The sequence below is a fragment of the Gracilinanus agilis genome, chromosome 6 (assembly GCF_016433145.1).
Source record: "Gracilinanus agilis isolate LMUSP501 chromosome 6, AgileGrace, whole genome shotgun sequence".
NCBI lineage: Eukaryota > Metazoa > Chordata > Mammalia > Didelphimorphia > Didelphidae > Gracilinanus > Gracilinanus agilis.
The window spans coordinates 141,868,115-141,892,981 of record NC_058135.1 but is presented as its reverse complement, the minus strand read 5'-3'; the positions used below and the strand labels follow the sequence as shown (position 1 = coordinate 141,892,981).

General features: G+C 33.2%; 1 protein-coding gene across 1 annotated transcript in view; it reads left to right on the top strand.

The window, feature by feature from the left end:
• Positions 1-24,867, top strand: part of PCDH10 (protocadherin 10) — a 77,638-nt gene that overhangs the window by 8,520 nt on the left and 44,251 nt on the right. Inside the window, exon 4 of the mRNA XM_044681453.1 lies at positions 6,613-6,918. Coding sequence (XP_044537388.1) covers positions 6,613-6,918 — 306 coding nt within the window. The remainder of the gene's footprint in view (positions 1-6,612; positions 6,919-24,867) is intronic.

Genomic DNA, 24,867 nt, shown 5'->3' with positions numbered 1-24,867 from the left:
TCTCTCTCTCTGTCTCTCTCTCTCTCTTTCTCTCTCTCTGTCTCTCTCTCTCTCTCTCTCTCTCTCTCTCTCTCTCTCTCTCTCTCTGTCTCTGTCTTTCTCTCTCTCTCTGTCTCTCTCTCTTTCTTTCTCTGTCTGTCTGTCTGTCTGTCTATGCTCTTTGTTGCGCGTTCCCTCCCTTTCTTTCCCTCCTCCTGAGGGAGGCCCCGCACAGCCACAGATTATCACCCATCTTTTGCACAGAGGAGCTTCACACATGCTGGCAGCTGCAGAGAGAATCACATGAGCTTTGTCAGTTTCCCTCTGCACCTGGACCCGTGTGGGGAAACTCTTCTGCTTGATCACCGCTCTGTGGCACTTTCTGTCTATAGCCTTGTCAAGGTGCTTCCCGAGGTTTTCAGTGTGTTATTGATGTATTGCTTAGGTATGGCAAGGAGCCAGGGATATGTGGTAGGCTCATACATAAGCAGCACTGGGCGAAATCCGAATTAACTGTCTTTAAAATCTCTGAGATATTCAATGCATTAAGAAATACTCAAAAATACTCTGAAATGGGAAATTTGGGAAAATGTGCAAAACAACTTGAAGAGAAGAGTCTCTTTTTGATTTAAAAGCTCATAAAACAACCCTAGGTAATGAAGCCCCAAACATTCCCAATATTGTTGATTTGTCAAAGTTTACATTCATGCAATCATACCCTAACTATTTACAGCATTGTCTTAGGTGATGACGAAAATCATATTTCTTAGTGCCTTGAAGGAAAAGGTTAAAATGGCAACCCCTAGTAGGGCTGTATATTGGTGTAAGTAGTTTGGGGTGTCACTATGTGGGCACTGATGCATAAGAAACTGGACTTAGAACAATTCATTATATGTGGGCTCCTAGCCAACGATCAGTGATTTGTGGCTTTTGCCCTTTGAATTTTAACTTTAGTTCTATCAGTTTGCTTCTTTCATTAACTTCAGAGCTGTCTTTCATGAAATTGGGAGAATATTGGTAGATATTCCTAAGAGTATGGCTGTTATGTGACATAATGAAAGGATGCTGAATTCTGGTACTGCTACAGTAGTATAATGAAGCATGTCCTTTGCAATGAAATCGGTGTGAATGAAAATAATTCCTAAAATAAGTTTAGTTTTTTGTACTGATGTTTACTTTTGTTTCAAATGAAACATTTAAATAAAAATCTCCATCCCGTGCACTGCAAATAAACAAATAAAGCACATTTTATGCTTTATATTTGTTTGAATATTGATGAAATTATACTTGTATAATTTCATATATATGTATGTGTATATATGTATGTGTATATATATGTACACACACATACATACATATATATATATATATATATATAAAGGGATTCAGGTTAAGATCCAGTTACATTCTCCCTTTTCCCACTCCCATCAAAATTTGTATGCAGGCAAATCACCTTCCTTGTTATTATGGGGGAAAGACATGTTGCATTTTGTTCATAGTGTGGAAAGACTACTTTCTGGTGAAGAGCTATGCTACAAATTGAGATGGAGAAGAGATCTATAAATGAAAAGGAAAAAAAAGATGAAGTGTTAGGAGAGAGAGGTTGGGGGGAAATTGTCTTTCTAGGTTTTGTTATTTGTGATAAATCTAAAATGAGAACAAGTCCATTTTCCTTAAAGACTTTTAATTGTTTTATTATTGATGTCCATAAAGGTAGTGTGGGCAGAGATTTTTCATCTTTGACTCAAATTGTCATATGTTTTTTAGTCCATATTTCCTTTCCAATTAATATCGGATTGTTTTCAAGAGTTAAAATGCTTAAAAATAAGACTAAAGATTGCTAAGAAAAGTGGAAAATGTTGATACTCTTTCTATTTATTTAAACAATCTAGAAATTGTATATTGTATGTGGGTGAGTGTGTGTATGTGAAAGCGCTTTGCATTACAAAAGTGATATGCATAATTTTGTGAAATTAGGATCATTAGGAAAGAGTATAAATTGCAGGGAAATTGTCATATTTTAGAAATTACAATTTGTTTTCGGTTGTGATTTTCTATTTTCCTTAACTAGAAGAGGAGAGTTACTCTAGCTAAAAAATAGGTATTTTAAAATTTGTCTAAATATATCTTTGCATAACAGGCAGTCTATCACATCAGCTGTCATGCATCTCAGTAGAAATTATTTCTGAATAGAGAAAAAAAATAAATATTTAGGAGAACAGATTTGAAGCAAAGTATGTCCTGAAATCCTTTTCAAAATGACCAGAATTTTCAGAAATCAATCATGGCCTGTATATTTCTGGAATGCAGCCACACCTGGTTTTGACATACTAAGTATATGGATGAGGATTAAATATCAAGCATCGAATTAAGCCTTCGTTTTTTTCCTCTTTTTTTTTTTCATTTGGGCTCAATTTAAACAAAACAATAGATTTGTAAATGTCAGAGTATCATGTGTCCATAGAGCACCCTATGTCATACTATTACTAGTATGACACACACACACATATGGGTAATTTATGTGTATTCAGAATTATCAGGCAGAAAATAACATGATATGATATATTTGTTAAGTGTGATAGTAAATGTCAGTATGACTGTGGATTTTAATTCCTAGTGAATTGATTAGATTTTTTTTTAAATGGGAGATGCTCCTGATATGTCTAGATTGTTTTCTCTGGTCAGTTTTATTACAAATTTAAAAATCAGGGCTTTTGCTTACACAGCCATTCTGATTGTTTGCTTTCCCTTGCTGTGCTCTAAAGGCTGTTACTTCCCCAAAGAAAAATAAACAGAGGGTTTTTCTCTGCTTATTGAAACATCCAATCACATCTATTTATAGTCACTTGAGTTAATTTTATAGCAGTATTTCAGAGATTCGAAAAGAAAGGCTATTTTAGAAGGTCAAGGGAAATTTCTATTCCTAAATTAGGGTGGTTATAGAAGCATATCAAAGAATCTACAAAATTTTAAGAAAAGAAACAAAGAAAGAAAAAGGTCTAGGAAGCTTTCTAGCTATTGCTTTTTCTGACCAAGTTTCACTTCCTTGCAGAAGCAAAAGATTTTCACTCTATCGAGTGGTATTATAGACATTACTCAGAAAGGATAGGCCCATTCTATAGTATTATGAATATTCAATTTATATAACAACTGTGAATTTTTATATAAATTCACTTTAAAATGTAGTTTTAGCGAGTCTTTCAGAAAACCAGTTTTCAACACCAAGAAAAACAATGATGATAGCAATAGATAACATTCATGGTTTGCCAAGATCTTTATATATATTATCTCATTTGATCTTCACAGTAACCCTATGAAGAAGGTTCTTACATTATCATTTTACAGATGAACCACCTGAGGCAGAGCTTAAGTGACTTTCCCAGATTCAGGTGGCTGTTGTCTAAGGTAGCATTCAAAGCTTCCTGGCTCTCAGTCTACCTCTCTACTTGTAAATAAACAAACCCACACAATACATTTTTTGTTCCTTAACTATTTTTTTAGCGCACAGGTAACATTTTCTTCAACTAATGCTGATAACTTTGTTAATCAAGAAATAGGATTATTAATGAGACTGTCCCTTGCATATGAAAAGCAAGTGATGAAAAATGGTGCAACTGCAATAGAAAAATACAGGCTACAGATAATGTGGAAGCAAAACTAGTGCACAGAGAAAGAAAAGGTAGTCATTAAAAACTTACACAGCTATCACTGAGAGCAGTATTTCCATTTTCTTATTAGAAATACTATTTAATGTGCTAAAGGCTACATTCATTTTCCTTAATGTAGAAAAGATATTGAAGCTGCCCATGGAAAAAAGGCAGATCTTGGTAACTGATATCAAAGTAGTCTTTTAAAAATGTCTAATTGTCATGGAGGGGAAAAAATCCATTGAGATTTAAAACCTATTGGTTTCAATTAGTTTTTAACTGTTTTGCTTTGAAAAAAAAAAGCAACCAACTTGAAAACCCTATAGAGTTGTGTGTGTGTGTGTGTGTGTGTGTGTGTGTGTGTGTGTGTGTGTGTTATGAGATGCNTGTGTGTGTGTGTGTGTGTGTGTGTGTGTGTGTGTGTGTGTGTGTGTGTGTTTACACATGCATATCTTCAACAGTTCTGTAACTTGTAGTCTTAAAGAGATGCTTGGAGTATTACAAGGTTAAGTGCCTTGCCCTTGGTCACCCAGCTTATATGAGCAGAGGCTGGACTTGAATTTAGATCTTCCTGACTCCAAGTCTGGCCCTCTTGCCATTATGTCCCATGGTGAAATGTTTGCAATTTCCTATGAAGTTAGTCATACATAAATTATCTTTTGGTGAGAGTGCCACATAGAAATTATAATAATTTCCTTAGTAGAGATTGAAAATCTAATTTATGTGACCTTGTGAATGAAAACTGCCACTTTTTTTCTGTTTGCTTGCCTAATCCTTTTGATCTTTTTATAGTTCATATGTTAAAGTAACTTTTTCCAGTTGGCTTAGATGAATAAGAGTTATATTAGGAGGACTGGTATTTTCCAAAAAGTGACTTAAAATCTTTTCTAGAGCAAAAAGTATAAAGGTACACCAGGGAGATTCAATTCATCTTTTCTTAATTAATTAAACTTATTTCCCCCTTTCTTTTCCTTTCTTTTCCTTTCCTCCTGGTGGAAATAGTATAAAAGACTGTACTTGTCAAGGGTCTTCTATAACATTGTGAGTTTCTTTAAGCTATTTCGAGTTTCCTTCTATAATCCAAGCTTCAGTTCACATTTGCATTCCTCAACAGCTGACTGCTCACTAATTTATTTCCAGACTTCTGCATACCAATTATCAATGGAATGTTAGAATCAGACGCAGAACTGGTATCGTACATAGCTTAATTTAAAATAAAAAAGCCATTATAAAATGAGATTAATATGTGATAAGGACCCTGGATTTTCTTCCTTTTAAAAAACCATTTACCTAAATAACTGCCTTATCTCCTGAATACTTGTGGATAATGCAGAGGGGTTCTATATTTCTGGGAGAAAAAAATGTTTTTCTATAGTGCAAGATAACTATTTCCCATATGAAACGACTTCGGATGCAAGATAGGCTAGTATTTTAAGTAATAATGCTAACTCAAGAGCTCAGGTTAGTCAAGACCTGATTAATTAATTAAAGACAATTGTATTCATTTAAACTAAACCTTTATTTTGCTTTCATATAGTTTTCATTTTTAAAGACTTTATTTTCCACTATCGCCTATTTGCGAACTACCAAATTCTAATCACTTAAATTGAGTTCTGGTTCTGAAACATATTCTGTGAATGCTTGTCCATGCTTCACAGAAACGTAAAATGGATTTTTCTTTGTCATTCTTATTTAAGAGTTAAATGCTAAAAACTATTCTGTTACCAGATTTTTTTTCCTGCAGAGGCAAGTACCACAAACCACAAACCATACCTGGACACAGGACAGGAAAATGTGTGTTCAAGTGGAAGTGGGGATAGGTAGGGATAGGTAGGGCAAAACCAGAGAGGAGCTTAGCACACCCGTGGTTTTGGAGATGTCTACTTTTCACTAACTCCCATTGATGTACATGCCCTCTAAACTCGGCCCTGGGCAAAATCTTTTTTCCCCTGTACCCTCCAGCCACAACTGTGTGTTACTGAAGAAAGAACTGTGTGAAATTTCATGTGTATTCTTGACTTTCCAATAGAAAATATTTCACTCTATGCCATTCAGAGGAAGTCCATGGAAATGGCATTTTCATTTGAAACCTTAATAGCATTAGAGTATATGTAAATAAATGGCATTGAGTTGGCTGGAACAAATGTTTGCCAGTATAGAACAAGTAATAACCTATTTGTCAATAGGATCTACAGCCAGGTCACTGTGTGCTTTGACTACCGCAGGTCACTAATTACAGTAATTTGCTTTAGGATTCTTTCCAGGTAGTCAGTTGAAATTAGTTGTGATAATATGGACTACTACAGTATCATTGAGAACAATCTCTTAAAAAGTTAGTAAGGAGAGATAAAAATGGAGTTTCCCCTTGCTAAAGAAAATAAATTCCATTTAAACATTTCACTTTACCAAAGCATTATTCATTTTCTTGATGTATCAATAAGGTTCTCATTTTGTTCCATGTCAGAATTTCACGATATACTTAAAAAAACAAAACAAAACCCTATAGCACTCCTCTTAAAACGTTTCCCCCTCCATTAAAAGCACCCTTAGCAAATAACTTTCAATTATCATCTTTTAAAAGTTATAAAAAGTCTTTCATCTGAATGACTTCCATGTGATTAATTTCACAGTAGATTGTGACTGTTCCATTTTTCCGGCCCTCGCTAGACCCCATTACTCTGATATTTTCCCCATACTTATTCCAAAGGATACCAAATCCATTTCTTCCCTAAGGGACTGTAAGGAAATGAACCAGGCTTTCTCAGTGGTCTCCCTACTGTTCTCTCTCTTGTGTTTAGATCACTATTTGACTTTAGGGAGGACCCACATAATTCTCCAATTAACATGGTGTTGCGTTCATCTTCATGGAGAGAGCATGATGCTCTAACAATCCCTCACTATGCTTCCTATATTCTAGCACCTTTCTCAGGGTCCTTGGTGATTCTGAAGCTCTTGTCTACAGTTTGTATCTTTTTGCTGCTTCTAGGCATGGATCTCTTCTCCAATTGTACTGAGGAGTGTAAAGCTTTGGGCCACTCGGATCGATGCTGGATGCCTTCCTTTGTCCCCTCAGATGGCCGCCAGGCTGCAGATTACCGCAGCAATCTACACGTTCCTGGGATGGACTCAGTGCCAGACACTGAAGTGTTTGAAACACCAGAAGCCCAGCCTGGGGCAGAGAGATCTTTTTCCACCTTTGGTAAAGAGAAGGCCCTTCACAGCACTCTGGAGAGGAAGGAGCTGGATGGACTGCTGTCTAATACACGAGCGCCTTACAAACCACCATATTTGAGTAAGTACTATGCCGAAGGCTGTGTGAAAGTGTTCCCTTTTAGAAAATAAAGTGTGACCTTCCCTTCTCTTCAGTAAACTGGGGTAGGTTTTTCAGAAACTATGGAGAAAAATGATTCTTATATCCAAGGGCACTGGAGAGGGGAATAATCTGAAAGACTGATCCCCCAGAGCAGGATACAATATGATCATACCGAATATCCAAAGACGCAAACTTTATTGTTTTGTCAAAGTGGTTTCTATAGTCACATTCTTTTTGGAAATTACTTTCCTGCTTATTATGTTTGTGCTTTTTAAGGACTAAGTTAAGGTAAAAAAAGTGCTTTTATCAACACTTTAATTGCTTGAGGGCTTTTTCTTATAGTTGAGATATTTTCATCCATCCATAGTGGCCTTAGTCACCGTGGGCCATATTGGAGAGGTATGGTCAGAGTACATTATCCTCTAGGTGCTAGCATCTTTGGTTGTTCTATGACTATAGTTTTATCTGTCTTGCCTACCTACTTCCTTAGCATTGGTGTGAATTCAAGTCTCTGATTGTAGTTAGCACTGAGGAAATAGTGCAATTGAGAGTGAGTGGTTTTAGAAAAGTCATCCAGTTAGTCCTTTGTGTTCTTCTGTTTTTGAGATGTTTTTAAAATCAGAATTAACCCTGTGATTTTTAGGACTGTCCTCTAGATGCAGTATTTTCTTTCATAATTTTTATTTTTCATAGTAAAAATGCCTTAGACTTAAATGTCAACTTTCATCTGAGCATTTCAAATGACTTTACACATAGAACCCATTTGGTCTCAAGAGCATTCATTGTCAGGTAGGGAGAAGACAGTTTATAGCATCACTCCTTTTGGTTAATGGATAAATGTCAGAGGAAAGTCAAGTGTCTTGGTCAAGTCAAGATGAAACAGTATTTGAGGAAGATAAAAACCTTTAACTTCTTTGATGAAATAGTAATGACTTTTTCCCTTGTAGAGTAATTTTACTCCATGAGAGTTTTCTTGCTTGGAAGAGTCAAAGACTATCTTCCATTGGAAGGATGGAAACATAAGGGCTGTCTTCTTAAAGAAAAAAAAAGTTATATTAAGAATGCTTAAATGAGATGAACAGAAAAAAATCTTAGAATGTAGTGAAAGAAAAAGAGAACTATGTCCTCTTAAAATATTATGAAATTAGATAACAAAAAGTTATTAGATTTAAATCTTCAAGTCTATTGCTGTCTAGAATAAAGAACTTGCAAAGGATCTAATGGCTTTCTCATTTGAACATTCATATGAAACCTGGAAGACTATCTGTAACTGTCAAAAAGATGTCTTTTCCCCATTATTTTTCTAAAAATTAATGCCAGTCTTTATCAGATGATCAACTATTTATCAGAGTCCCACTTAGCAAGTATAACTAAATCCATGGTATACTTTGACTAAATGACCACTGCTAATTTGATCCAGGTTTAACTTTTGCCTTGTCATATAAAAACATAGTAACTGTATTTCTATGAGTAATATGAAATTTGAGTAATAGGAAGGTGATGGAATCTGGTTTATTATTATATGTAAATTCAATTTACTTATTTTCTGGGTTTCAGTAGAACATTAAAAAATTCAGTAAGTAGAGACAGCTTGGTTTGGTGGATAGCTGACCTTCATAGAGTTTAAAAGATCTCTGATATCTGTTGGTTAGATGACCTTTCACAAGTCATTTAACTTTGCTGAATATATAAAGGAAGTTTCCATATAATGAGTTCCAAAGGTCAATAAAAGCACAAGTCAAGTTAAAAATAAAAGCAAATTTCAAATAGCATTGTTTTTAGGATTTCTATTTGTATTATCTCTTATGTTGGCTTATTTATGAAATATATCATTTGACCAGCAAGATCATGATTCATTTTAATTATCATTTGTATATAAAAAGGTTTATATGGATGATGATAATACTAATAAATATTTATTTGGGACCCAAAGAAACTCAAGGCATTAAGTCAAATTTTTTTCATTCTATAATTTCATACTAGATTAAGAAAACTCATTCTTTTTCTGATTATTATCATATCTACATAAATATAATTTAAACATAAATTTTCTTGAGTTATTGTTGGATAGGAAGATATCTCCAATTTAAGCATAGACTTTACTTTTTTTGTTATGAGGAGAAATATAACAGAAGCACATAATTTCCTATTTTTACTCTTTCAGAAAATGAAGTGCCACTTGGTAAACTGCAATAGACATAGATCCAAAGTTCTTAACAATGATTTTTTGTCATGGACCCTTTTATCCATATGGTGAATTCTATGAATCTCTTCTCAGAATAATATTTTTACATAAAATCAAATACATAGCATTACAAATAAAATCAATTATTTTGAAATTTAGTTAAGAAATTATTTTAATAAACAATATTGAATTCAAGAATGTCTGATAAGCCATGGCAATTCAAACACTAATAAAGGAAAAAAAACTACAATATTAATTCTATTAAATATTGTAGCTTGTGGTAGACTAAATTCAATCTGACCGTTGTATTTTATTTGATTTTAAAAACACCCCAAACCTCTAGACAGTGTGTAATCATATTTCTTGTGTGTTCCTGTGCTTACACTAAAGGTATGAATTAAAGGATTCAATTAAAATTTTTTTTATTGTGTTTTGAAGAGGAAGTCATAGGACTTAAAATGGAAATTTTAAAAATGCGTATCTGAGTAAGTACACATAACTTGTAACCACCCTTTGAAATATTTTTGAGTAGTAAATTATCCTTGCCAAGTGTTTCACTAGTAATCACATAGACACAAGTAACTTCTAGCCCTGCATAAGTTGTTATTTGAATATTGAAAATTTTAAATTTGCAATGCAAATGATCTTATCAATTATTTTTTTCTTAATCTTATGATCAAATATTATATGTACTTTTTAGATGATAAAGGAGACTTTAAAATTTTAGATATTCTTTAAATCATTTGACTTAATGCTAGTTTCTCTTTAATTGACATGCATTTGAGCCATTGATGACAATTTACTTTTCAAAGCCTTAATTTTAGTAATTGAGAAAAGTGCTAAGAATTTCGAAAGCCAAAATACATCGATCACTTTGCCAGGAATAAATAAATTAAGCATAACAAGTTTCCTTTTGTCCACCCTAAAGAACATCAGGTTCATCTCTTAGTCAGACTCTGGCAAGTCAGAATCCCCATGCTTCAGAGTTAGAGTTGAAATGAGGATGCAACAGACAAGGAGAGACTGGCACCATTCATTTTCTCTGTTCCCACTTCCCATGATCTTCTTCCTTTAACCTCAGTCACCTTTTATCAAAGTTCTTTCTGTCCTAAGGCTAAATGCCTTCTTATAACTCAAATTTCCTCTAAAGTGGTGTCACTACTCAGATTTGATTTGAAGAGTGAATAAGAAAAATCATTTGACCTTTATCCAAAATAATTCTTGAGCACAATTATCTTTGGGGTTATATTTTTCACACAGTTATATTTCTTCTGGCACCTACTTGCTGTGTGACTGTGGTATGGCCCTTTAAACTCTCAGTACCCTCAAGCTACCCTCTAATACCAAAAATTAATGGAGTAATATTCCTTTACTGCAGCAATGAAATCCCAGGTCCAGATTTTTAAAAATGTATATAGTTTTTAAAATTAGCAAGCAAAACATTGTCATTAAGACTATAATACAAGTGGTTTTCATCAAGAATCTTAAGATTCCACTAGCCTTCTGTTAGGAACTAACAATAATAAGCATCTCTAGCTCCATTTCTATTCCTGTTTCTTTCAAGAAACTCTGTGTGTGTGTGTGTGTGTGTGTGTGTGTGTGTGTGTGTGAGAGAGAGAGAGAGAGAGAGAGAGAGAGACAGACAGACAGACAGACAGACAGACAGACAGACAGACAGACACAGAAACAGAGACAGAGACAGAGACAGAGAAAGTAATAATCGTTAGATCAGGAAAATATTAGGCAAGAGACAGGCACTGAGCTGAGTATTAAAGAGAGCAAAGGATTCCAAGAGATTGGTGTGAGGAGAAAGAGCAAAGACACAGGTAGAAAAGGGAAAGCTGTTTATGGGAAACTGCAAGATTTGTAGGAACATAGGGTGTGATGCAGACCGATGTGAAATGAGTCTCTTCTTCAAAGACAGCTTGAAGTGAGGCTGTGAATATGTTTAAATACATAACAGAGAAATAAAATAATTGTAGTAAAATAAGGTTAATACAAGTAGAATTTTTCTTCTTTTTTAAAAAGGATCTTGAAAACAGACACTCATGACTTACAGTTAAAATGAATGATAAAGTTTTGAGTGTGATAATAAATTTTTTTCTTGGATTAGAAAATTAGGTTTTAAAGTAAGAAGATAACTAAAACATTGATAATTCAGTCTTTTCTTTTTTTTGAAGCACTACTCACATCTGATAGTGAGGTCTTGTTTCCTTGTCTGTAAAATGAAGGAGTTAGCCTAGATGTTGTCTAACACCAACTCTAACAATGTCCAACTCCAGATCATTTCTAAGATGGTGACAGAGAATCATCATATGAATACCACTTGATCATTGAACTAGAATCATTTCTACAGGGAAGTAATTTTTCTATGTATAGCATTAAAATGTAAAGCCAAATCATCAGTTAAATTTGCTTGTACATACAATTCCCCCTTATAAAAAAGCAAGGTATTTAGGCACATGATTTTCTTCAGAAAAAAATGATATTTAAAATTTTTGTCAGGGTTCTTAAAATTATTTGGAATTTATATTTTTTTTTTATAAAAATATACACTGTAACTCTTAAGGATTAAAATACATACTATATTATGCTGTGAAATTTTCTCTTCTTGTGATCAATTAGTGGATGGTTTTGAATTCGTTTTCCAGCTATTCATAAGAAACTTGTGGAAAGGTTTTTGCTCTAAACTCAATGTAATTTTTAACTGTCGTAAATTAATATTCAGGCACAGTGAAAATTGATCCACCCACAAAGAAAAGAAAGCAAAAATATTTAGATAGTAGGTTTATAATCAAATTACCATTAGTCAGATCCACAGAAAAAGTTATAGTGATTTTTAGTTCCTTTCTCCCATGGATTTACTTTTTTTACTGCTATATAGTGAAGGGAAAAATAAAAACACAATTTTACTTTTATTTCTTTAAAATCAATATTTAATTTCAATTTTAAAAACATGTGATATAAAATATAACTATACCATATGGCAAGCCTAAAATATAAAGAGCAGGATAACAAAAATCTGTTTGTAAAAAATTAAATGAGTATTTCTCTCAGAAGAATTTGGAATTTATAGTTAATGTATGGATAGTATAGTTTAAAAAGTTAAAAATCACTCAAAATGATATGGTGGTGATTTGGGGGTTGAAAAGTTTTCACAATATAGCAATATTAGAAACAATTTAAGGACAAGGATGCAATTATCAAAATTTGTAATTTGGAAAGAGCACATGGCTCAAAAAAATAACCCTTCATACATGGGATTTTCTGTAGTCATATAGAATCAAGATTTCTGTTTTATAACCATGTAGTTTCTAAAGTACAACTTTATCTTTAAGAAGCAAGCAACCAGGCATGATAGGATTTAGCATTGGAGTGCCCAGCCGATATGATTTAGTTCAATCTTCTTATTTTATAGATAGGATGACTGAAGACCAGAAAGATGAAGTGGCTTACCCCAATTTTTTCAGATAATAAATAGCAGAGTTGGGATTTAAATCTGAATTGTCTCATTCCAAAACCACTGCTTTTTCCCATTACACTAACCACAGTGGTTAACTCAGTTTCTATAGAGCCTGGATTTGAGAGAACTGAAGAAAGTAGAAATTATTGGGAATGGTGTTAATTGTATATGAACCTATCACTGAATATTAGAAGGGTAGATGTCAATGGTTTAGGAAATAACTATAAGGAATAATTTATTTTAGGCAATTTTAAAGAGAAACTGGAAAGGGAAGTAGCCTTGGAGTTAGGAGGCTTGAGTTCTAGTCCTGACTTTGCCATTAAAGTAATTCTTTTCTTCTTCTTCTTCTTCTTCTTCTTCTTCTTCTTCTTCTTCTTCTTTCTAGAATAGTTGAATGTGGAAACTAGAGGAAAAGAGAGATCAAAATTACATATAAATTCTAAAAGATTGTAATGATGGTGAATAAGAATGATTATGATAACTATAAAATAAGCCCATATTTTAATTCTTTTATTCAACTCTAAAAGCAGTGGTTTTCTCCACTTGTTTAATATTCTACAGAATATTAAATATAAAATAGTAGCAACTTTGTCCCTGTACCATTTCTATCTGAAGTCCATAGCAAAGATGAGAATTTTTTAATGGTATAAACAACAGCAACAGTGATAGATGATCACATTGGGAAAGTTGTAGAAGAGATTTTGGTCTAATTACGGGTAGGACTTCGTATCTTCAGAAGTTTGTTTTAAATTTCAGGTTCTGAGATTCTATGACAAGTTAATATTTAGTAGGGATATATGTCAAGTTCTTCATCCCATTTTCAAAAAATCAGTCATAGAACTATAGGATAAAAGAGGTCCACTTTTCTTAATATGTAAACAGTCTGAGGGTTTTAGCAGATCGCAAACATGTTACATATTAACAGTGAGGTGATGCTACCAATAACCAAAACAGATGAACAAACCCCAAACACAACAAATCCTAACATAAATCAGGGTTCAGGTACTCTGTCCAAAGCTCAAGAAGGAAGAATCGTCCTGTTCTCTGATTTCACCAGAGTCTGTCTCTGAAATGAAGAGAATTGAACTAGATGATTTCCACGGTTCCCTCTAGGTTTAAACAATTCATATATCTCTGAGTTGCAGGAACTTATTATGCAAGTCGCTTTATTGCTTTAAACTTTGGGGAAATTATATGCAAGTTAAGTGAGTCAAATTAGATGCAATCTTTGTCCCCATTCTCTCCAAAATTTTGCAACATGAAATAGCTGAATTTTGCAGATTTAATTTTAATAGCCAAAATTTCCAAGGCAATAACAAGAATTTTTAGAATAAAATGTTAAACAGAGTTTTGACCAAAACAAAATAGGCAGAATTAATTGAAGGACAACTGCTTATATGTCTTATTTAACCAAAGAAGTTAGAAGATGGAATGAGAATAAATGAGATGGTGTGTGTGTGCGTGTGTGCGTGTGTGTGTGTGTGTGTGTGTGAAAGAGAGAGAGAGAGAGAGAGAGAGAGAGAGAGAGAGAGAGAGAGAGAGAGAGAGAGAGATTTTAAATCTATTGCTTTCTTCATAGACTAATAGTGCTAGAAGGGATTTTCTAGGATAACCTACTACCTCTCCTACATTTAGCAACAGATTGCAAATATTTTAACTTAATGTACACATAATGAATAGAGATAAAATAGTTCTTTCTATACCCTATGTGCCCTCTCCCTATCACCCTTCACTTACTCAAACACACAGATTAGAAGAAGCAAACATATTAGACTCTTTTCAAGGCTGATAACTATTATAGTTATTTTAATGGATTTTATTTTCCAACCATTTAATCATGGTCTGTGTATCTCTTCTACGTCCTTTCTTTTGTATTCTTAGGTCTTAGAAGATAATAAGATAGTGTCTGATACTGGTAGGATAATCAATAGGGTTTTTATCCTTTTTTTTACTTAATTCAATTTTTAATTTTTTAATGTTTATTTCTGTTTCAAGTAGGTATCCTAATTTCTAATAACAATCTTCCTCCTTGAAAAAGTTTATCAGAGTCAAATTACATTTGACTGTAATAGTCTAATTGCCATATTGTCTACAGTAAATTCTCTTAACTCATAATTTAAAACACAAAGAAGTCAGGTAATAAAAATTGTTCATGCATTCTGCCTTTATAGAGGACAAATACTATACAATAAATAGTATAATTTCCATTCAATCTTCTCTACATTCTCTTATCTTTAGAAGTATGTGATTATTGATGCTGCTAATAATTATCCTAGGGAAGGAATTATTCCAAAGGGTCCTCTAAAGTTATCAAAGAAAGTGAAGTTATACTAAATAGTGTTATTTATATTAGTGTGTTTTAATATATTTGGAATCTTTTGAAAATTGATGATCCATTTTTGGTAAATATTATAGCCCTCAGCTCATCAGAAAAGTAGGTCAAATAAACCATGATCATACTTTCAAGTAAATGAATGAATGTTTCTCCTTTCCCTCTTCTGATTTTGAAAGTGTTGTATTTCAGCAAATTTGAAATAACAAAGTAGCTCAATCTTTTTACAATATGACTGTCTTCTTTTTATAATCTATTTATTTCACAATTAATTTATAAATGATACAATGGATAAAATGCTCGAATAGGAGACTAGAAAACTTGTATGCAAATCCTTCCTCTGACAATATGTAGCTATGTGACAATGGGCGATTCAGTTGATCTCTCAGCCTCAAGGCCACTAAGGACACCAGGTGAGTTGTGATACTCATAGGGACATCCCCTTATTCTTGATTTACAGGGAAAATAAATCTATCATTTTTCTCAGCTTTAATTAATTCAAAATTATCTTTCCTTGTGTTCATAGATAATATTTTAAAATGAGCTATTTAAATAATACAATTAATCTTCCATTTTATGAAGAAAAGCACTGTTTTTCCTTTTCGTGAAAGTTTTATATCTTTGTGGTTTCTGAAACTATTTCAAACACTTTTTTATATGACAATGATATTAACTTCTTTTTTTATTTGTCAGCTTATATGGCATACCTTACAGGAGAGGTTCTTAATCATTAAAAAAATTATAGACCAGTGATGATCCATTATGGATCCTTTTTTCAGAAAAAAAAGTTTTTAAATGTTTGAATTAAAAGGTATAGTACAAAGAAAACCCCTTATGTTGAAATAGTTATTAACACAATAAACACATGCATAAACACAGATTTATGGAACCCAAGTCCTTAGATCTTAAATTGTCTTATGTGCAATATGTACTATATAGAAAGTGTGCTGGGCTTAGTGTGAAATAACTTGACTTCAAATCCTGTCTTGAACACACACTAACTTGATGAATATAAGAAATATTTAATGCTTTTGAGTTTAATTTCTTTACATATAAAACAATGATAAGAACATTTATAGTATATAACTCCCAAGGTTGTTGTAAAGAAGGTTCCCATACACCTTAAAACATACATGCACAGTCACACACTAACTTATATTTATTTCATTTTTATTTTAAATTTAAAAAACACGAGATAAATCAGGCATTTATATATATATATATATATATATATATATATATGTGTGTGTGTGTGTGTGTGTGTGTGTGTGTGTGTGTGTGTGTGGTAGGAGAGGGAAAAAAGAATGTGTTTAAAATAATAGATATCCATTATGCACAGCTTATTTTTCAAATATACTTATTCAACCTATAGCTGTTCCATTCATCTATGCATCTTTCTTGCCTCTATTCTGTAATCTTCTTTTAATTAAAAATACCTCAATTACCTCTTTTCTTCCTCACTTCCTCCCTCCCTCCTTCCCTCCCTCCCTCCCTCCCTTCCTTCCTTCCTTCCTTCCTTCCTGCCTTCTTATTCCATTCTTCATCTTCCCACCCCTCAGCCATTTGGGAAAGAAAAAAAAATAGTCCTAATAAACTTGCATAGTCTCATAAAATAAATTCCCATATTGATTGTGTCCAAAATATGTTTCATTTTATATTTTTAATCTATCACTTTTCCTTCATTCCTTGTCCTCTAAAATTGGGATTGATCATTACATTGATTACTGTTCATAAGTCATTCAAAGTTGTCTTTACAATGTTATTTTTGTATAAATTTCCTCCTTGTTCTGACTTCTCTCTGTATCAAATGATATCAATCTTTCCAGATTTCTCTGAAACCATCCATTGCATCGTTTTATACAGCAAAATGCCAGTAATTTAATTGTTAACATTGCTACAACCTATTCTCACAGCAGTATGTAACTATCAACTTCATTCTTCCTCATTTGTCTTGGATTCCTGAAAGGAGACTCAATCACTCAACTCATATTGCATGCTGATGAGATGGTACATTCATTACTGAATCTGTCCTTTTCCTCTCATTATATACGATCCATAACTGGCAGAAATTTTCCTTCTTTAGCTGTTATTTGTCTGTTTTTGAATTCATTTTCTTATATCAAGATTTGCAGTGCATAACTACAAAATGGGAAAGTAGTCTTCTAAAAGATTTAAGTAAGTTTTAATCATAGTGCTTTAGAGGTTCCTATTGACTTTGTCAAAACTTGGGTTTTGTTTTCCTTTCTATTCAATAAAATTCAGTTCAATAAACATATATTTTGTTCAGAATGTGAAATTTCTATTTCACATTCTGAAAAAAATAGTTTTTTGTTTTTTACTCCTCAGTTCTTTCAAAATAATATCATATTTCTTCTTTTACTTCATTCCTCCATGAGTTTAATATTATCCAGAGTGCTCTATGTGACAGATGATCTAATTTTGAACATTGGCTCTGATACTTAACTATTTCTGTCACCCTGTACAAACAAATTGACCTTTGTGTATCTCAAGGGACTCTTTAGGCTTCAACTTCAGAGTTATAGATACATAATCTAATAGACAACTCATATAATTGACAGGATCTATGTTGATTGATGAAATTTCCATACCAAAAATTCCCCACTCTGATGAAATCACAAAAATCAAAGATCTATCAAATGTCCAGTTACTATTTCTTTATTTGTTTTCAGATTTTTTCCCCCTAAATAATAGATTGATAATGGTTTTTGTCTGGTTGCATGCATTAGTTTTCTTTGTCTATTCCAAAGAGTATGAGCAGCCATTTCATTTCACATTTTACTCAAACTTTAATCCATAAAGATGAAGAATTTAGTCAAACCCATGATGAGCATGGTAGCACACAATCATAGACTAAAGAGAGAAGATTTATCTGATGGATATTATTTATATATTTGATCATTTTTATTCTACTATATTATAGACATCTCTAGATTCAATGTCAAGGCTATTATTTTTCATATCCTTCATTTTAATATACTAGAAATTATCACCCAATAATATTTGTATATTCCTCATTTTATGTTGCAGATCATTTCCATCCTCTTTCTTGTTTTGTATATTGGAAATAAACACACATTGACATTCTGACCCTCAAATGACTATTACCAAAGAAGATTCTCAATTAAAGTGGGAATAAAAGGATAATTCAAAGGAAAGAGTAACACCAGGTGATTATGTCCTTGATGCATCTTATAGAAGAATTCTGGGTTCACAGATGAATTAATTTATGAAGATATTGTTTAGCAGGCTGGAACAATACTTTTTAATTTCATCACAACTTTATTAAACACTATCTAATTCATTCATGTGCAAGACTATTTTTGGGTGTGTGAAGTGCATGCATGGAAAAAAATTTTTCCACATTTCTAGGGATTTGTGTGGCACCCTCTTTGGCTACATATCCTGATAGGGAGAGGCAGCATGGTATTGTGGATAGAGTGGATTTATAATCAGGAAGACCTAGGTTTATATGCCAACTCTGGTATTTCTTAGGTTTGTAATTGCTGAAATCATTTCAACTAGTTGTTACTCTGGTTCTGAGCCTTCATTTATTTAAAGATATATTGGGTTCTGTTTTAGTGGAAGGAGTTTTCACTGCCAAAGAAGGCATAGATCCTTAACATGTTGACATCTGCATGGGCAGAGAAAAAAGGAAGTGAATGAATTGGACGAGTGGAATTGAAGGGAATACACAAAACTGTGTGGTGGGTGAATGCAATCTTTCTCAAAGTTTGTTCGTTTAGTCATTTTTCAGTCATGCCCAACACTTTGTGACCTCTTTTAAGATTTTCTTGGCAAAGACACTGGAGTGGTTTGCCATTTCTTTCTCTTGCTCATTTTTATAGATTAGGAAACTGATGCAAATAGTGTTAAGTGAACTTGCCCAGGGTAACATAGCTAGTAAGTATGTGAGGATGTATTTGAACCCTGGAAGAAAAGTCTTCTTGATTCCAAATCTGGCTTTCTATCTACTGGCCTACCCTAGCTGTCCCACAGCAGAAGTCATATTTGAGCCCTGTGTAGTTTATGTAGGAGGGATATTAAAAGACTTTTTCTGACAACCAAAGTTGCCTCTCTGAAGTCTGTTGACAAGCTATAGGTATTAAAGACGAGAGTGAAGTGCATACATATCTGGTAACGGTGATGCATGTCATTTCGTTAGATGTGCAACAGGATGAGGTAGGAAAAAAACAACTGAGAAGAACCAGAAGTTGAAAGATTTTGTCATGTTGGTTTTATTTTTCATTTACTCACTGACTCTTGCTTTCTCCTAGAACTCTTTTGTACTCCAAAGATGTGCCGATTAAAATGAAATGTGTAGATGCTTAGATTATAAAAGACATTTAGATTAAAGATAAAATTTTTATAAATCTTTCAAATTATATAAAGAAATTCAAGGCAGGATTTGTGATTTGAATGAATAGTCACTGTTATAAAAGTTTCGACTTTCATGAGGGACTAAAATGTGATTTCAGAGTTTGTTATTTGATTAGTGATGAATGTGTATTCTTGATATGTCTGTGTAGATTTATAGTATATGCATATATTTGCATATATAATATGTCAACATACCTATCTAATCATTTATTTAGTGACTATATATTTATCTAGTCACATACATATACTAGCTTCATACAAATGAAAAGCAGCCAGCATCTTGATTTAGCAAACATCCATGAGAAAAAATATAGACTGTTAACATGTTTCCTTAACTTACTTTTTAATTTAATTAATGTGTAGCTATGCTTTAAATAGGAACTGATAGCACATCAAAATGATATATAGTGAGCTTTGCCAAATCATGAATTGGGCTTCTGTTTAGCCTTTTGCTCCTAGAGTTAATTACTGTTGTTGTTTTACTTGTCATTTTGAGATCATGATCACCGTCCTTAGGTAATGAATTAATAGGTAGATTCCTATTTGCCAGGAAAATGCTAGTTTGACCTCAATGCTTGGGTGTACATCTGGGATTCCAACATTTGCCCTGGTTGCAGACATGTTAACATTAACAACAACAACAATTAATTAATTGCCTACTGTGTCATTGTTTTTGCTTTGTATGTGTTAGAATTTTCCACGTGGATCCTGCTTTATATAGGGTTTGGTATTTGTCCATCACAATTCATGAGGGATAGAGACAGGATAATTTCAAGAACATAGGAAGCTCTCAGGTTAGAAAAGTCCCATTATCTGCACAAATTGGCAGCTTCTTTATATCTTATTTTCTTAGAGAGTTGCCTAAGGCACCAAGTGGCTAAGTGATTTGTTCAATTATATAGCCAGTAAGTATCAAAACCCAAATTTGAATACTATTCTTCTTGTCTGACTTTCTATTCCTTTTCTATGTAATACCTCCCAATATATTATATACTGTGGCATTTTCTTTATCATTAGATACTTTTAAAGGTATTACATATAAGATACAAAAGTTAAGATAATATTACTATGCACACACACATATATGATTGGTCCACAATTATGATTTCATCAGTGCAGAAACTTCCTTGACCAATACATATCAACATCTCCAGGAAAACTTTTAGTTTTATAAAGTTTCTTGGGGCACTGAAAAATTAAGTGACTTGCCCAGGCCCATTGAGCCAATATTTGTCAGAGGTAGGACCTGAATTTAGGTCTTCCTGGCACAAGAGGGAGGCTACTACTCATTATACAGTGCTACCCCTGGAGCATTAAGTCACAGTATCAAACAGAATTTTAGTATTTTGTAAAATATTTCTATATGTTAGGATAGTTGGTTGAATATTACTTAAAATGTCACCTGGAACATCTCCTTTATTCTTCAACCCTTTATTTGTTCTGGATCATCCATATTGTAAATAAATCATATTTCTGTTATTCTTCCCTCGTATTAGTCAGAAATCACTCTTAAATAAATATGGTATAACATTTTTTATAAAGTGGTTATCAAAACCAAAATCTACATTACTGAGATATTAGAAGGGCTTTAACATAAATAAATAACAAATAATGATTTACTCCTCAACATATGGTTTTGGGGAATACAGTTTTTATCTGAACTTTATGAAAAGTAAATTTATATGGGGTATAAGTCACGGGAAGGCAGATAACACTGTTGTTTGGGGGAACACAGAGAAAGACACATACAGAGTCTAAATGTTGTAGGCATTTAATTAATATGTTTGAACTCAATTGATGTAGCTCTTTATATTAATGGGAGATAATTGGAAGGACTTGGACAAGAATAGCACAGAATGAAATTAGGTTTTGGAGGAATGTTATTCAAACTACCAGCCCTGGAGAGGACAATATAGCCATAACTTCTAAGATGCTAAAATTCTGTTACTGCAGGGATGGGTCTCACAAGAGGTTGACATGTAAAGAAAAAAATAGCTTTCGCTCAGTGATTTCTCTCCAACGGTTACACAATTAGTTGAATGAGGAAATTGTACTGATTATTTCTAATGTTCCTTCAAACTCTAAAATTTCATGATATATTTATTTATTTGTTCTCTGTCTCTGTCACTGTCTGTCTTTCTCTGTCTCTGTCTTTGTCTCTGTCTTTCTATCTCTCTTTGTCTGTCTGTCTCTGTCTGTCTGTCTCTGTCTGTTTCTCTCCTCTCTCTTCCCTTTCCCTTCCTTCTGTCTCTGCCGCTGTCTCTCTCTCTCTCTGTCTTTGTCTCTCTGTCTCTGTCTCTCTCTCTCTCTACATATTTCTCTCTGTCTTTTGATGGAGTTTTTTGTATGTATACCTTCTCAGTGATGACATGTAGCCTTTCAGAAATGTCATAAGAAGGAGTATAAATTTAGAGCTTAAAAGATCCTTAGAAGTTACTATCTGGTTAATCTCCTCATTTTACAGTTAAAGAAACTGAGTCCTAAGGAGATTAAGTGATTTATTCATGATCCCCTGGGAGTAAGCTATAGAGGAAAGATTTGAACCAATGTCCTCTTATTCCATTTAGTGTTTTTTTTTTCAATTATACCATACTGCTTCTTAGTGTGTTTATTTTCTATCTTTATTGTCTGCTTCCTGAAGAAGGGTACTTGTCTGGTAATCAAAGGTAGAAAATATGAGGTTTGTACATATTTATTTCCTGGGCAGTCATGGTCAAAGAATTCATCACATTTTACTAATGGTGAGCTACTTTCTCTGTACTTAGTTTGAATTGTGGTTTGAACATTGTGACCCATTTTGTACTCATATATTAAACTCTGTGTAGAGAACAAAAAGGAAATAGGGAGAATAGGACCTCTGAATAAAGATGAAAGGAAATGAAGAGAAACAACATATGATAAGTTCAAAATAGACATTATAAAGGAGTTATTAATTGACAGTATGAAAAATAGCCTGAGTCTGGGTTGAGAGACAAATAGATGTGTTACCAAGTAAAATGGAAACTTCTTCCCTCAAAAGCTTTTAGAGTAACCAGGAGACTCATGATGGTTTGAGTAGAAATCCATTCTTTTTTTTGTGGCTAGATAATCCCTTCTTGTCTTTCCTAGCACTATGCTTCTGCCTTATTATCTTCTGAGTGTACTTCTTTTTTAACTCTATTACTGTCTGAAGAGGGAAATGAAGGGGACCTATTTGATTTCCCTTTTAAAAAAATCTGAGGGAGTGTGCAACAAAAGCAAGCCTTATGCCTTATCTTCCTTTGTTCTCTGTTTGTGTCTCTCTCCATTTAAAGTTTTTCTCTATGAATGTCTGTCTCATTGTCACTGTTTCTTACTGACTTTGAATTAGAAATAGTGTTTCTTAGGATCAGATTCTACCACTGCTTCTGTTATAGAAATTGCATAATTTTTCTGAGCCTCAATTTCTTCATCTGTAAAATGGAGAAAATAATGCCTATAGTAATTTCACTTCTCTGTTGTGAGGTCAAGTGAGAGTTTATATGCCTACACATTATATATAATGCATTGTGTTACAAACTCTGAAGTTATCTGTTTATAAACATGTGGGAATTGTTATAACAATTGTTATTTCTGCAGCACTCATGGGCTATAGGATAAGAAGTTGCTTTCTTGAAAACTTTCTTATCTTTCTTTGAATTGAATTAGAGAAGAATTGTCGTGGAGACAAAACCAAAGAATCGTGAACCTTATGAGACTACTTGTAGTTGAGGTATGCTGAAGTGTCTATAGTAGTAGGTGAAACTATGTTTCAGTCCAATTCAAATCAGTTTAAGAACATTTATTTCCTTATTACTATTTGCAAGTATTTTATTTGGTTTTGGGGAGATATAGACAAGAATGAACCAATACCTGGTCTCATGGATCTTATATCTTCTTGGTTGGGGAAATAGAATAAATACCAAATAAATACTACAAAAAGATAATTGATACAGGGGGAACAAATACTAACAATTGGAGGGATCAGGGAACTATGTTGGCATCTGATCTGAGCCTTAGAAGTCATGTATTCTGAGGTGTGGAGATGAAGAAGAAATGTATTCCAGAAATAGGGCAATGCTTGTATGAATGTACAGGTAGCAAAAGGAAAGGTTAATCAAATCCAGTTTGACTGAAAATCAAATACAGCCTTTTTGTATAAAAACGCCTTTTTAAGTTCTATTTTTTGGATGAATACTAGCAAAGCATATGCACTGTGTTTTTAATACCAGTGATAAATCATTGGTGTGAAGACCTAAAATATTTTCTGTATGGAATGAACTCGCAATAAGAATAATAATGATGATTAATAATATATTATCATAGGTAAGCCAGATAATTATAGATTTAGTGCCTTGTACCACATTTCTCCAGCACTGCAGCCTTCCCGGCAGTGAGCAGACCTGTTTCTTTTATGGTGAGATTTCTACTTCTGGGATCATAATGTTTTATTCTATGTAACTTTTTAGAAACCTTGTTGGTGCCAGCTGTTAACAGAATGGCTGCTCAATTGACTAAAAATGCAACAGAGCAACTATTAGTGATTCAAGGTCAAGTTGGGAAGGGCACAGCAAGTACTGTTCTGAAACATATTACTTGCTCATCCTTTCATACTCATTCTGGAAGATGTAGTGGAGAATATGATAATTACATTTTGGGATAACAGCTACTTTTGATTACAATTAAAATATAGCCAGCCTTGATTATTTGGAGGTCTAGGTTAAGAGTAGATTCAATAAAAATAAAATAATAAAGATCTTTTTTATCTAGGAAAGATTAATCTAACACATAAACACAGATTTGGAAGTACTAGCCAAACAATAATAATGGAAAGAACCATTCCCAAAATCCTAGGAAAGAACAGATGGAATGTAAATAATGTTATGCTTCTCAAAAGGCATTACTTATTAATAAATATCTTATATGTAAAATAAGGGAAGAGAGATAGAAATGATTCTTCTTGCTATTAAATCTCAGAGCACTTATTCTTTGGTGTACTGTATTAATATTTGGAGATGTCTTTTTTTTAAGAAAAGGTGTAGATAGATTGTGGAGGGACAAAACATGAGTTTTGAAAGGAAGCAAGATAATAAGAACATGCCTATCTTAGAAGAAGTAAGAAGCCATTTTTATACATTCTCATAGTCTTGCTATCACAGGGAGTTTATCATCCTTATAAGTTAATAAACACAAAATAGAACTGAAGAAACTCAAGATCTATCCAAAAAATTATGACATTAGAAAAAAATGAAGTAAAATAGACAATGAAATAATGTGCCTGTAGATAGCACAGGATCATAGGAAGACACCTTATTTGTCATTTATTTGAAACCACTCATTGTGGAGATGAAGCAGCTGAGTCGAGTGATTTGTCCAGGGTCAAATAGGTAGCAAGTATCAGAACTAGGACTAAATCCAGGTCTTTAGACTCCAAATCCAGTACTCACTCCTCTGTGCTGTAGAGCTACAGTAGTTGAAAGGGAGCTTCCAAATCATCTAGGCCAACTTCCCTCTTTTCTTTTTTCTCATGAGAAAAGTATAGTTTCACTTATG